Source organism: Aptenodytes forsteri, unplaced genomic scaffold (genome assembly GCF_000699145.1).
Source record: "Aptenodytes forsteri isolate BGI_AS27 unplaced genomic scaffold, ASM69914v1 Scaffold234, whole genome shotgun sequence".
NCBI classification, from domain to species: Eukaryota; Metazoa; Chordata; class Aves; order Sphenisciformes; family Spheniscidae; genus Aptenodytes; species Aptenodytes forsteri.
Genome location: NW_008794006.1, coordinates 830,774 through 846,291, shown reverse-complemented (window position 1 = coordinate 846,291; position 15,518 = coordinate 830,774). Strand labels below are relative to the sequence as shown.

General features: G+C 39.3%; 1 protein-coding gene across 2 annotated transcripts in view; it reads right to left on the bottom strand.

Annotated features, from left to right (window-relative positions):
• Window positions 1-356: 356 nt before the first annotated feature.
• TNS3 (tensin 3) overlaps window positions 357-15,518 on the bottom strand; it is a 191,853-nt gene continuing 176,691 nt past the window's right edge. For both annotated transcript variants that reach the window (XM_009289806.2, XM_019474767.1), the window contains 7 exons: window positions 14,885-14,980; window positions 12,357-12,434; window positions 10,569-10,646; window positions 5,964-6,132; window positions 4,892-4,960; window positions 4,736-4,762; window positions 357-3,729 (listed from right to left, as the gene is read on the bottom strand). In XM_009289806.2, coding sequence (XP_009288081.1) covers window positions 3,585-3,729; window positions 4,736-4,762; window positions 4,892-4,960; window positions 5,964-6,132; window positions 10,569-10,646; window positions 12,357-12,434; window positions 14,885-14,980 — 662 coding nt within the window. In that variant the 3' untranslated portion in view covers window positions 357-3,584. The remainder of the gene's footprint in view (window positions 3,730-4,735; window positions 4,763-4,891; window positions 4,961-5,963; window positions 6,133-10,568; window positions 10,647-12,356; window positions 12,435-14,884; window positions 14,981-15,518) is intronic.

The window sequence follows — 15,518 nt, the reverse complement described above, 5'->3', positions numbered from 1 at the left end:
AGTTTTTCCAATGCAGTCACTGTGGAGGCACAGTTAAATGGGTACAGACATCTCAGAAGGTGACATCATATATTCTTCCTTCTTACACTGAAATATGCAATGCAGGCAAAAGGCACTTTTATACCATTATAACCACAAATGAACTAGGAAAATCATATGCTTTAACAAGACTTGAGCCACTAACACAGGCTCACGTGAAGTCAAGTCCTTGAAAGAAATCTTTAAGAAACAAAACTAAACCCCTGTTTCAGCACACAATCTATTCTTGCTTCCCCAAGGTTTTGCTCATTAGCTGGTTTTGAATGCCAGAACGCAACTTTCTTTCAGAACAGACTGCCCTGTAACATTCTGTTGTGAAATTTAACATTCATAATTTTATTATAATCTGAATAGAGGCGATATCTGAAGAGCAGAGAAAATGACTATACAAAGAATTTATAGAACATTCATTTACATACTGGAGACCTTTTGATGCTTCTTTACAGTTTCAAGAAAAAGGCAAAAATTTGCACTAGTAGGTAAATCCAGGAAGGAAACATTACATTTTTAATGATACTGTTGGATACACGGAAACCATTTCATTAAAAACATGGCTTTTAGCATTTTTGTAGTTTAACACTGTACGATTATAGTAGTACATTTACTAAGCAGGTTAATAGGAGTCTGGCTAAATACATGTGTCAACTTGCTGCTATTAGTTATGAAACTGCATATACACATCTACCAAAAACCTTGAAAGAAAAGTGCTGTATTAACTATTTAGTCCTGTATTTGCCTTGAACATAAGTTTCGTGAATATCTTTCTACATACACTACACAATGGTACATACTGAACTATTTTGCTTTGTGCATTTTTTAATTCATTAAAAAGCAAAAGCACGTGGCAATATACCATCCAAAGGAATGCATAATAGAAAACCTCCCTTAGAAACAGGGCAACTTCTTTTTTCCCCACTTACCAAGTAGAGCTAAACTCCCAGGAAACACCACCAGGAGTGTCAGCATTCAATTCCTTATGCTCTTGAATTCAGCAGGCCTTGAGAAAGCACAAGGAATAAAAAATAAGGCCCTGAATGGAAATGATAATACCTGGGAAAAAAAAAGACACTTTATTTTCAGCCCGAAGGCCAACACTTGGTGTCTCACAAGACACACTAAAATTTAAGTATCATCTACAGAAGTGAAAAAATATAGTAAAAAATTCCTCCTCCTGTCAATGCTCACAACACATCAGACTTAAATCTAATTGAGATGTCAGCTGAAGAAATTCACTGGGCTCCAACTGGCTGACTAGCTTAGGTAACTGGGTTCTTGGTGCATCAAAAGAATATTAAAAGGAAACTTGTCCTCACATGTTTCAAAAGGATCAAAGCTCCTAAAAGTAAGAACTGCATTCTTTTTTGGATGGTACATAAACACCATTTAAGTAGTATACCTCTGTGTCAGAAGAACAGAATTATTTGGTACAAATCACAGGCACTTGCCTTTGTTGCTTCAACGGTAGCTACTACGCTTTGGATTGCTTCACCCTTCTACACACATCCAATGCCCACTGCTACTAATATACCACTTCCTGGTCCAAATACAGTAAACTTCAAATCTTTCTTCTCTCTCCCTTTCTTCCCCACCCCCTTCCTTTTAAAAAGCATAAAGTTATTTATACAAAATTCATAGTTACACAAAGAGTTTGGTAACACTTTGGCTATGGTCACTGAATAAGGTTTCCACGGTCCTAATACTTTAGGAAATAGCAAGAGAGCTGTTAATAAAAAACAGATCATAATTAAAACAGGACAAACATAGTTCAAATTGGTGGAACCTTCTTACCATGTAGCCCAACCGGAGTTTCCCATTCCATTTAACAACTATTTAGTAAAAGTGCATAGAAGGATTAAATCCTCCAAGTGGGTACAGTTACCAGTTAATCCAGTGCCTCATGCATTGGCATGCCAAATTCAGCATGTCATTTTATTCCTCAGGTTATTAATATAATGTTGACAGCCACACATCAAAGAAATAGAGGCAAGAAAACTTTTCAGCACTGTCACACTGAAGCTGCTTTATTACCATCAGTTCTGATATGGGGGTCTAGTACTGCTTTTTTTGGAGTGAATGGGAATTACCCAGTAGACCTCAGCAGCTTAGTCTCCTCGTGAAGGTTTCCACTGTAACCTACTGTATCAATTTTCCGTAAAGCTAACTAGCACTTTGTTACGCATTTAAAATACCCATGTGTTTAGAAAGATACAGAGATATGTACAAGTGTGATAGTTGTAGAAATCATGACATAAATGCTCTCAAGAAATGGGACAGAGTAACAAAATAAATTCCATTCCCTTTTGGATTTCCTGACTCAAGGAATTATTAAAAAAAATTATAAACCAAAAATAGCTCCTACAGATTAAAAAAAGCCAAAATAAGCCCCAAAACTCCAATAAAAAGGGGGCCAAAAGAATCCACAAATATAATTATGTGTTAGGTAGGGGAACAAATGTTACTACCAAAACAGTATTGCAGAGACAGGAAATGGGAAGTATCTTGTTACTGTTAAGACAAAAGTCAAAATATGAGACACTCTTGTCCATAGCAAGGCACAGGCTATACACACTTTTCTTATGCAAAATAGTTCTAAAGAGGCAAAGCTCAACAATGGTCTAGTTTAAGCATATCCATATGACATATCAAGATCTGAGATCTACTATAAATAATCTGGCACAGGTAAAAATATATAAATCATAAAATTTTCTTCTTTGCTTTTCCCTCATTTTTATCCTGTAATTATTAAAATACAGAATCTTCCCTGCTTAGTTCTCTGTATAAAAAAATAGTAATACAATAAAAACAAATTACAGAATAATTTCCACGCAACCTTTTTTTTTGTTCTGCCACCTCTCCCCCATTTAAAATTTTTCAAACTAAAACAGACCAGCCTTCTTAACACTGAATACAGAGCAATCTCCCTGAATATTCCACACTGCCGCTCCTTTCTTATCAGAAATCAACTTGCACAAACCTTCTCTTCACATACATCTTCCCCTTTCTCCATTCAGTTCCCATCACTGATCACATAAAGATGAAGGGAAGAGCAAATAGTCTTCCTCAGACCATCATTTTCTTAAGAGCATGTTTGCAAGGCCTATAGCTACCATTGATGCAACTATGGCAAGTGTCTTTGTGGAGGTTATACAAAACATTTTCTGCACAAAAACGCAGCACAGCCTAGTGAGTATTTCTGCTCCAATAAATGATGAGAAACAGCATGTGAAAATATATTAGAAACGCTTCAGGAGAAAAATTTTTCATTTATGCTTCATTCAGGTACGGGCTACATGGGTTTGGGTGGCACTCAGCTTCTTTTGTTTTGTCCTTTGATATAAAAACAAAGAAATAATGCTTTGTTAAGTCAGAGGCATCTTCAAAGAAAAGGCTGAACTCTTGCAAACACAATGCAGATAGACTGTCCTCTGCTTTCCTTCTTGGGAATGACAAGGTTCAGACGTTGCTGCTGAATAGGCTTTCTCCCTCTCACAGTGCTTTCCTTCAGTGAAGTCAGTGAAGAGCTCTGGGTCAAGGATGGAAAGGCATTAGATCTTCTTCTGGGATCCAATCATGACCTTTGATACAAAGTTCACAATGGCGCTGGCAGGTTGCTCTGGATCGTGCTCTGCAAATAGGTGGCATACGTTGTCTGTGGCACTGCCTTGCTTCCTGGCAACGAACCCAAATACTCTGCAAGGGCAACAATCACAGTGTATCAGAGAACAGACAGACAGGCATCGCCTCGATTCATAAAGCAAAACAGATACTGCAGAAACCGAAAGCACAAATCAGACTTCATCTGTTCTGATGGAGAAAGTCCTGTGTGACTGCTAAACACGGTGGTCCAGATGCACCAGCCAACTCAGGTGCTCCTGAGTGGCTCAGGATGGCCAGAATCAGGGAAGGAGACTGTCCCCTTCCTTCTACTCTGTCTATACTGCATCCTGTACTGTTTGCTGTCAGAGACATGCTGCTGACCCTGGGGATATATTTAATCTGATTCAATACTGCTGTTCTCTTACCTTCCTTGGGGGGTGTGTGGTGTGGTGCGCCAGGAATTGCCTAAAGAGAAGTTTTGAGGGCCACACATCTCAGTGGACAGAGTACTGGAAATAGGACTTAAGCCATCTATTTCTGTTCCTTTCCAGAAACCAGTGCCTGAGCTCTCTCTGTTTAGGTTTTTTCTTTTGGTAAAAGGGGGACAACAGCATTTGCCTTCAACAGAAAACACTTTGCAATCCACTGGTAATGATATATTTATGCCACACACTAGTATTACTAGGAGTGTTTTCATCTATGTGCCATGTGTGGGATTTTTTTTTTTTTAAAGCTATCAATCTAAGTGAGACAAGTATGCTTGTGTTAGTGTTGCTGGACAAGTGGAACATAAAACTGAGTAGCAAATGGCTCTGTTTTAATTTCTGAAACTTTAGTCAAATCACAGATGTGTGACGTAAATAAACCACGCTAGCTCTGGCTCCAGAAATCCCACCATCACATAATTGGGCCCTGACTTGCAGAGGTGCAGATGAAGTATCTAAAGTCTAATTACAGTGGGCAGAGAGACTTTTGTCTCTGAACAGCTGCTTTCCCTTCTACGTCTCTGACAAAGATAATTTAGAACACTAAGAAACTGATCACTGTAATGATATTCCTGAAACATTCAGTTAAGACACTCAGACAGGTGTCTACTTACTTTGCAGAAAGGCCATCTTTCATCCATCTTGTTGTCCATTGAGAAAGCAGTAAAAAAAAAAAAAGGAATAGAGAAATAAAAATGAAACCTATGTTAAGATTTTTTTTATATTAACAATACAAACAACATATTAGAAATACTGCTTGTCTTCCTTACTTTCTGTCCTGTGGATCCAAAGCACAGAAAATAACAGTGTTGACTGGATAATGTCGACGAAAGAAGAGTCTGGGTAGGAAGAAATAAAACAAGTTTTAGGAATAGTTAAGACGGTTAAAGTTTTAAACAATAAACACATCTGAAAAATAAATTATATTTAATCTAAATTTAATAATGATGATATATTCTTTTTGCTGTCTGAGTGACTTTGAAAGCCACCTGAACTGCTCCAACCAAATAAATCCATGTTTAGAATAATAATGTCAAGTTTTTGAACCAAAAGAAAACTGACCCTCAAGCTAAGAAAAAGAACTAGAAGTATGAAATGTATTTTTTCTAAAAACTGGCCATTTAGATACTATGTCAGTGGGAAATGCAACTTCTTGGAACTTGTGAATAATTTGATTATATTAAGTTTCAAAATATAAGCACTCCTAGGCATTATAATTTAAGATTTTGTCCTTGATCTGCTATAAACGCTTGCAGACCCCATGGAATTAAGAAGTCTGGCACCTTTTTTTTTTTTAACCTATAATGAATTCCTGTTGTCCCTCCTTTGTTATGTCAGTTTTCAAATCTAAAGACTTTGTGATAGCCTTAATAGCATTCAGTACAAAGTAAATATAAATTAACTTTTTATCATAGTACTTTACAGGCTATCCAAAGCACTATTTCAAATACTGGAGATACACAGTGTCTGCTTAGGCCAACTCAACAGTGATACTGGTGAAAGGTACCATGAAGATAAATTATTTCACTGAATAGGTTGAATATCAAATGCTGGCAAAGCCATTACTTTCCCTTTTTATAGGAAATAACAACAATGAAAAAAATGCCATGACAAAGTGACCTTACAGAGGTAAAAGCTGCCATGTGGAAGTAATATCCATAGCTTAAAACATTCATTCTCTAGTACTGCAGACAGCTGACACTGTCACCATCATTCTTTAGACAATCCTATTATCCTCTGAGACAGAGATTGCAGAACATAACTAGGAAAATCAAATCAACAGCAGCCAACACTTGTTGGGGACAAGGCCGGATATTCTCTTCCCACCCTTCTTTTGCTTACTTTCTTTGATTATCTGTCAATGTGATTCCCTGTGCAGACACCTTGAAATGGACAACGGTTGAGATGGGAGAAGGATCTTGCATCAGCGTCAGGCTCAAGGCTTTCTGTACTGCCTGGTAGCCCGTGAGGGACTCCATCTCCACTGAATTCAGGTACCAAACATTACACGCTGTAATGAAAGATAGGAAAGACTTTGAGAGGTCATTACCCAACAGCAAGCAAACGGGTATCTTCTGAACAAAACCAAACAAAATCTAATTTTTCTACCTTTTTAAAGCAAACAGGGAAGACTGGCAGCAAACTACCAAACCTTCTACGTGTGCCTCACCTTGTCCCACTGTTGCTTCATAGTTTAAGACTATAATTTCGGAGGTCATAGGCGTTTTGCTGTCCCTTTGTTTTTAATACCTTTGGATTTAAGCCAATGACTGTATTTATCTATTACCTACAGATCCTGCAATTTAAATAAATACAAGACCGCAGCAGAGAGAGAGGCCACTCATAGGTACTACTACAGCAAAGGCATTCCTGAGGGTAAAGAATGCGGATATTTTGCTTTTACGTTCAATTACAGCAGCCAATAAGAAAATACACATTTTTGCAGCATACGTTTACACATTTTACACTTTCAAATGGTACTTAAACTATATTCAAAGGAAACCATTCACTTGTTTGGCAAGACAAGAACATTTTCACCCCATAAAAAACTGAGGGTTGCTGCAAAGCTTACTTCTCATTAATTCCATAGTGTTTTGTATGTTTAGCTATTTTAGGGCAAACAAAACAACTTCCACATTGAGAAAAATTACTGACTTAGGTATTTTTAGGTCTATTCTTTACCTCAGCATGCACTAACTTTTAAAAGCCCTATTCCTCTCCTAGAGATATTAGTAACTTCTGAAGTACCTCTATAAAACAGAACCGCATTGGTTTCTAAGGCTACCGAATAGTTAATTTTTTTACCTCGTCTCATACCAAATCTGCAGTGAGCACTAGGAAAAGAAGTACTGATATAATATAGTGTTATATAGTAGTACTATAGTACTGTATAATACTACATAGTACTACATGGTAACAGTGCCATATAACATTATAAAGTATTATTATTATTATATAATATTAATAGAATTATTCACATGCTTAAATACTTTGGTACTGTGGTATAAAGTCAAATTTACAAGCAGATTAAGAACATTTTTGAAACTGAAAAGCCCTGTTAGTCTTATTCTACAGCACAAGCAAGACAGATTAAACACATCTGTAGCTAAACACTGGTATCAACAGACTTTGTGTTGTGGTAAACACATTTGTGTAGGTATCCACGACAGAATTTACAACTCTGGCAGCTGACATACATGCAAATTACCATGCTAGTATTTCATCTGTTCAGCAATTTAGCTTGGCTTGCCAACCCTACTATGAAAGCAAAGGTTAAATTAAATCTAATAGCATCTCTTTTCATATGGCTATTCTGTAATCTGACTAAAGATTTCTCCTATGACTATCTACATAAAATACACAGCTAGACATTGGCACTTTCAAAACAACCAAGCAATCGTACAGTTAAAGACTGCATAAGTGTAAGTTTGATTCTAGCAGCCCAGTAACTTCAAGCTCTGAAGTCTGTCAGTAAAAGAAGGAATCCAGAGATTTGATTTATTTGACTTGTAAGTGTAAGACTTCCCAAACATATTTGCACATCGGTGTGATTGTTTCAATAACCTTTGTTTGAATCAATTACTATACAATTCATGCAGAGAGGGATTTAAGATCATGAACGGCAAGTTCAATGAGGCCTTCCTCACTGAACAGCTTTCTGTCATGTCTATCCAAAATTGTAAGTAACATTCCAAACCATAAGCTCTCCTCTTCTCACATCATTACTGTGTATGTTTGGTACAGATCTAAAGCTCTTCATTATCCTGTGAGCCTTTCCCACCACAGGAAGCTTGCCTTGTTTCCCAGTCACACTCCTCACCACTTCTGAGACCCAGATGAAGGGTTTCCCTTCCTCTTCTGCCACACATTGCATTGGTGTCAACAGACTGTGTTCAGGTTTTGTTTCCAAATGAAATAGCCAAGCATTTTGTCTAGATTGCCCTCAATGTGATAGTTCAAAAGCAGTCACTAAGTACAGTAGATTCCTTTACTTCTGTAGCACAAAAAATAATAAATGGAACCTTTTTAAAAAAATGTTGGAAAGTGCAAAAATGTCATCTTAAAAAGGAGATTACAGGAAAGGAAAGGTAATGAGAAAGGCTGAAAGATTTCTCATTTAAGAACATCATGCATGGTCTGATGGGGTATCGAATGACAGCAATCACACAGAAACCATACTCAAGGTTAGAACAGAAGGAAGACATCTGTGTCTTTCGTGCAATGCAGCTGCCCTGCAATGTTCATGCTCTCGTCTTCCACAGGTGGCATTTTGTAGTCACGTCCGTGCTACCACCAACAGCTACATAATGTGGCCATTTCGAGTAACCCCCTGCTGCTTTTCGACTGGGAATGCGCTTTGTTCAGAATGCTTAGTCCCTTGACTGTATTAGTGGAAACAGATACGAAGAACTGGGATTTATTTGGGGCAGAAAATTTTGCTGCCGAACAGCAAGGTTAATAAAGCAAGGTCTGTTCCAGGGAAAAGCCACTTATCTGTATAGTTTCTAGTCTTCAATTGTCACTCTCTAGGAAGCAAAGGATTTCTAGTCAGCTTCTGCATTTAGATGACTGGAAATACTCATTAGGTTTTTCAGACAGCTATAAAAAATGATCATTCTAGGAAAACACATCTTCATTATTTTGCTTGTGGAGTGGGAGAAGGGTGGGGTAAAGTAGGGCAGAGAAAAAGTGCATCTGCTTTGACTAAACTGCAGGTGCTCACGCAAGCTCAGATAGTTGGAAAAGAAACAATTTACATGTTTCGTGTCTGCACTTCAGCGTTGAACTCCACAACTTGAATGTCTCTATGACTGGAGAGGGACCTCTGAAACATGGAAAATCAGTGGGAAATGATGTATCAAGGCAAAAAAACCTCTGAGAATCTCTCCTAGCTAATTGATCTATCCTGGTTCCCAACTCCTGTTTAAAAACAAAAACAAAACAGAGAAAAAAACAAATGTACTAAGTTCCCCAAATGATCCATGACGTGACAGCCACCATAAGGAGTTATCTGACTACTGCCCCAACTGAAGTAAGAATTATTTCTTTTCCTTTGAAAAGCATTGCCTGAGCAAGGAGAAACCAACATTTCTCAAAAGACAACACAGGCCCCTTTTGCTGGGTTTTCAAGAGGGAAAGTTATACAAAAATTCGTTCTCCTTGTTTTTCTCCCTGTTGGCCACAGCAAACACCACCAGCACTGGCAAACAGAAAGGCCAACACGTGCTCACTCCTGGCACAGCCTCGCGAAGGCTTGCCATTGCCTCAGCCACACATTCCTGCTTGATTACAGCACTCGAAGTGGTACTTCAAATTTTTAAGTCAAAGCAGATTGCTGCACAAGCAAGAAGCAACACTCACTCTCTCTGGAGCTGCTCAGCTTGGCAACTGTCCCCTTCAGAAGTGCCCTAAAATGGATGAGAGCAATGAGGCAGCATTCTTATAAAGGCATGCTTGGCCACAACACTTTTGCTTGGTAGGCTAAACTCAAAGGAGAGTGGCAACTGTAGTGTATTCTCCTGCTCTAATGGGACTAATCAGGTGGACAGATAGATCCTGGGGAGAATTCATAGCAGCCTGAAAACCAGGGACCACGGGACGGCATGGACAGGATCCCCTGGGCATGCCCACTGTACAGGGGAATAACACAGTGGCTGCATTTCTGCTAAGGAAAGCCTTAAGATTACGAAGGGGTACTCAGAACATGTCCAATAATGGTGGGTTAGGACGCCACCATGCTTTTTCAGACAGGCTATTTCACTAGCTGTCTCTGGGTCAGCTGCACACAAACAAAGCAGATGAGAAGCAGAGCATGTCTTTATACAGCTGCTGCAAATACCTCTAGTTGAGAGCGATACAGACGGTACCAATTCATAGCATCACATCATTTGGAGGCAATCTTGTCAGGGCTCTTCTGCCACATCAATAAGCTCACGGTAAGACAACTTAACTTGCCAGAAGGGGTGCTGCAGTATGCATGAGAATCCATAAAACAGCATCCAGTGGAAAAAACAGTGGACATTTCCTAACAACATGCAGAATCAAGTGAAGCACAGAGTAATGTTTTTTAATTTTCTTTTTTCAGATTGATGGGACAGTAAGCATTTTCCAGTGCTATTGTTGACCCCTATGCTGAGAATTTAACCCTAATGAACACTTTCCTTAGTTGCCTTTTGCAGACATCAGACATAGTTCAGGAACCTCTGCAACCACAGGTTGAAAATATCTTCTCTAAGTTCATCAGTTATGAAAGCAATGTCACCGCTTAAAAATTGCTGTGCTTGAACCAACCTATGTGTACCTCACAGTGCCCTTACACTTCTACACAACACTCTTAATTTAACTGCTCCCTTTAAACATCCTTCAGTCCAGCCTAAGCTTCAGCTTCTCCCAGCCTGTAAGACAAAATTTGGTAAGAGTCAAATGCAAGGAAAAAGTTTAACAGACCTGCACCCTGTTTGAGAAGCTCCGCTGCTGAGTTTGCAGCAGTTTGCGGGGAAGTTTCTGCTATCTCCTCCAAGGGATCTGCAAACAGAAAACACTGTCCATGTCTTGTTTGGACTTGAATTGACAAATCAATGCACGTGGCCAAGTACGAGTTCAGCTTTTGTAATTGTGATCTCATCTACTGAACAACTCTTGGCCAGAAACATGAAACAATCTTGTATCTGCAACTATAATCATTCATGTGGTTTTTGTGCTGCATCAGTTTTTTTGCCTCCAGCGCTGCAAGAGGGATGCTTAACCTTTATTTCCTGACAGTAAAAGACATAACTACATAGCATATGCTGCAGAGACTCACATGATGTCACATTAAAACAATCCTAACAGCTATATACCCTCATTACAACCTTGAAATTTTTTAAATAGTGCAATTTTAATTATCTCATTTAATTTGTATAATTTACACTAATTTAGGCACAAAGACTTTGTGTTTCTATGATTAAATCAATTAATTGTATTTTGATTCAGAAGATGACAACATAATCCTTCTTTCTTCATACTTATGTAGAAAACAAACATCTGAACTATTAAGACAGCAGTGGAACGTTTGCCTCCCAATCTTCTGTTAAAATTAGTGAGAAAACTGTCCATCAGTATGTTATTTCAGTTATATAAATTCATGTAAAAAGATCTCACTTACTGCTGTATTTAACATGATGCATGCTGTCTTTGAATACATTCAAATGAGGAAGAGAGCAGTAATACGGTGTGTGACACTATTCACATGTTTAGAGTTATCCATACGCTTTAAATACTCCATGCACTGTGTCCATAATCATTAACCACAGAAGATCATCTTAAAATGTGTGATCATACTGGATTCAAAAATAAATACAAAATAAAATTTCACTGTGGTATGTTTATTCAGGACAAGGCAGATGTTTCAGTTCTGCACCTCTGCCAGAACAGAAGGAGCTTTCCATTTTAGGTGAGGAGGATAAGGAGAACAAGCCCACCTACCACACTGGTTTGCCGTATAAAGAGCTCTCTGGTCACACCTACCATAGCATGTTTTTGTGCTAAAATGGTTTCATTAATGTATTTGCATAATTCAAATGCTATGTTTGAACACTGACATATGGCCTTTAACAAAAGTTTAAAGAGTTCAGCAGAAAACCACAAGAATGATTAACATTTCAAAAATACATCTGGTGTTAACTTCATGTGGGAGAGTAACAGACAACTGAATTATGAGGCAAGCATAGCTACATTTTGCTGTTGTCTTAGCGTGGTTTATGAAATCACCATAACCAAAATTAGAATTACAGTCCCATGATGCAACACAGGATTTCTGATCATTTACTTAAACAATATTTGCACCTGTGTAAGATGCTACTTCCTTCCTGCCAGTGTCACACTCAGGGCTCCTTCTGTTCTTTACCTACTTGCCTTCCCTAAAGCCCTTTTGCCACCCGGACTGGAATGAGTAGTTACATCTAACCATACATGGGCATAACTTCATGTCTAAGAAGTACATTTATCTTCCTACATGCTAGATTACTGTGTGGATTTCCACAACACATATATGTTTATGACTGGAATATCTGCTCACAACTACAGCTTGGATAAGAGCCGTCAGCAGTACTAAAGAACCACTTTTAAAACACAGCTTCCTTCCCTGTGCGTTCTTGCTTAGATCTTGACTTGCGAAATGTTCACCTGCCTTCAGACACTGGCACTTTGAAGCAGAGCTTGGCTGGATATATGCCTTCTGTACTTTAACAAGCATACCTCTGTCTGGGATGAGGAGCTTGCAGGGCAATGCCAGTGGAGTGATGGAATGCTGATACACCAGAGCTGTCAAACTCCCTGTGGTCAGAAGAGTAACAAGACATGCACAGTTAACTTTGTCGACAACAAGAATGCTTAACAGTTATGTTGGCTCTCAACTATTTTATAGACCAAGGGGCCTCCCCCCCCGCCCTTTAAAAAAAATTCTCTTGGCACCTAAGCCAAGACCTTCTTCGGTCAACTTTAATGTATTCATGTTGCCCAGCACTGTCCCAGTTGGATGTACTTGAACTCAATCATACACTCCCTTTCCCTGCCTAAACATACTGCTTAAATCCTAACCTAAATGGCTTTGCTTCAAATGGAGAAAGCACAAAAATGACAAAAACAGTAACATATGGAAGTCAGTAAATTCCTTTCAGTGCTCTTAACTTCTGCTACATTAAATGCAGTAAAATCTTTTGAAGATGGTAAGAGCACAAGGGGTCATGTTATGCTATGTGAAGAGGCAGAGAAAGTGCGAGGAGTTCTGCCTCTTAGCCACCTAGTCTCCACTGTCTAGTGCTTTGTCTACACACACCTCTATTTTATGCTTCTAAAAGTATAAAAGATGGTCTAGCTAAAACCTCCTCCATTCAATGCAGCAGTGATGTACGTAGCATTCTCTATTAAATCCTTCTTCTTTTCTATTCAAAGTCACTTTTGTCATTTGGACTTGGCTTAATTAAAATAATTAAACATTAGTCATCCTTGACATTAGCATGTGAGACTATACTCTAAGGAGTGAGAGGAAGGCGTTAAGATTCATCAGTCAGTCTGTACAAAAAGCCATCCTTCGATCCTGTTTACTAACAAACGTGAACATTATAATCATGCACTTGAGAAAAATCACAGTTCAACTAAAACCAGCCCCATTTCCACAGCCCATCAAAAATTTCTTTGAAATGGAAAGATGACCCAATTCTGCAAGGGTCTTACAGAAACGCAAAGACCAATTGATACTATTAGTCCTTCATTGCCTTATCCATACAAGCGTATGATAGCGCCTGCCCACTTACTTTGTGAAGCAGTTTTGAGGCTGTATACATTGAAAGATTAGGAGAAGCTCAAACTAAATGATTAGTAGGGCTACATATGTGCCATAAACAGGTACTTCAAGATCAAGGTAGGACTGAGCTAAAAATTCTGATTTGAAATAATCTCATGCCAAACACTGACAAAATTCAATCCATCTTTCCTTCAAATAGGATTTGTCTTTTTACACTTGTTCATTTTACGGCAGATGATACACCTTTCACGGGTGTATTGGGTGTATGTGACAAGGCTGGTAGCAGGGGGTGGGAAGTCTGCAGGGTGACCTCTGTGGGAAGAGGCCAGCGGCTGCCCCATGCTCCAGCAGACCCACTGCAGGGCACCGCTGAGCCACGGGTGGGATGCCTCTGGGAAAGCGTATCTAAGAAAGGGCACAGAGACCAGAAGGGAACAAAAAGAGTGAGACAGCAGAGGGAACACCACTATCAGAGGAGGAGGAGAAGGTGCTCCAGGTATCCAAGGTGATATCCCCCACCCTGCAGCCTGTGGAGGACCTCACATTGGAGCAGATGGACATTTCCTGAAGGAACTGTGGCCCACGGAGAGCGCATGCTGGAGCGGATTTTTTTCCTGAAGGATGGCAGCCCATGGGGAAAGCCCACACCTCAGCAGGCAAAAAGTGGGAGGGATGGAGCAGCAGAGAGGAACTGTTCTGTAATGACTGTACACCCCCCACCCCCTCCTGCACTGCCTGCGGCGCGGGTGAGGAGTCTGGGGGGAAGCAGTGAAGTTGACGTTGGGAAAAGGGGAAAGAAAAGTGTTATTTTAATGTTTGTCTTTGTTTCTCACTACCTGAATATCGATTTGAATTGGCAAAAAATTTCATTACTTTTCCCCAAGTTGAGCCTCTTTTGCCCGCGGTAGTAACTGGTTAGCAACCTCCCTGTCTTTATCTTGACCCATGAGCTTTCTCATCCTCTTTTCCCTTCCTGCCCCACTGAGGAGGGCAAATGAGCGAGCAGCTAGGTATGTGTTTGGCTCTTTGCCACATATTACCTAATGTAATATGCTTTCATCATATTACATTAGGTAGGCTGATGTAGCATAAAGTACTTTGTGAACATCCCACTTTGGTGTCATTTTAGCCAGCTAGCATACAGTATAAATATAGCACAGGACAAAATAAGGCAAAGGTCCTGAATCAATAAGGCCCTTAACAGTCATCTAGCTCAGCTGTCTGCAGTGGCACTGGTAGTGGCAGACAAGCTTGACTGCTTGAAGCTTGGTCATGTGCATCTGTGCTAGTGTGCCCATTTACCATATACTTAAGGTAAATGTGTACCAGGCTCCTATAACCTTAGAATGGGTTCCTACAGAAATCATCAGGACTTGAGCAAAGTGTTTCTCTCATTTGCACTCCATCCAAGTCTATAAAACAGCTCTGGCAAATGCAAACTGTTTCCATTTTCTGTGTCCCTGTGATGCACGGTACTTACCAAAATATGGTTCATTTGGGCATCCTTTCAAGCGCACCCCCTTGTGAGTGCATTCAATCAGAAAATGCCTTACAAGTTCATTTGACAAATCTCCAACTGTGTTGAAAAAGAAAAAGAAAGCTCATGAAGAGAAGCCATGAACTGACAACAGTCTCACAAATTAGCATGTCTTTATGAAGCAGTTTTCCACATTACCACCAAATGTTTTATATACAGCATTCAAAGAATACATTAGACCTGCTCTGCTGCAAGGTTACAAGCTGTAGTAAAAAGGCCATTTTGCGAAAAACAAACAAGCAAATAGCTCACTTTAGACAACCAGAGGAAAAGGTTTTATAATCATAAGTGACTGACATCCAAATATACACTGGTGTCCAAAATGTCCAAGCATGGTCGCAACTACAGACAGGAGCAGAACTCTGGAAAACTAATGGTTAGAAATTCTGATGCACTTGCCCATTAGAAGAACTTGTATCCAATGTGACAAAGGAGTAAAAGTATGATAAAATACTCAGATTTCTTGTGACAGTTCTGCTCACAGAACTTTTCAAGATTAAAACAATGTAAGATTTAGCTACAGAAACGTAACGATGCCAAGTCTCTCAGCGAATTCTTAAGTTTTAAAATGTTTGCA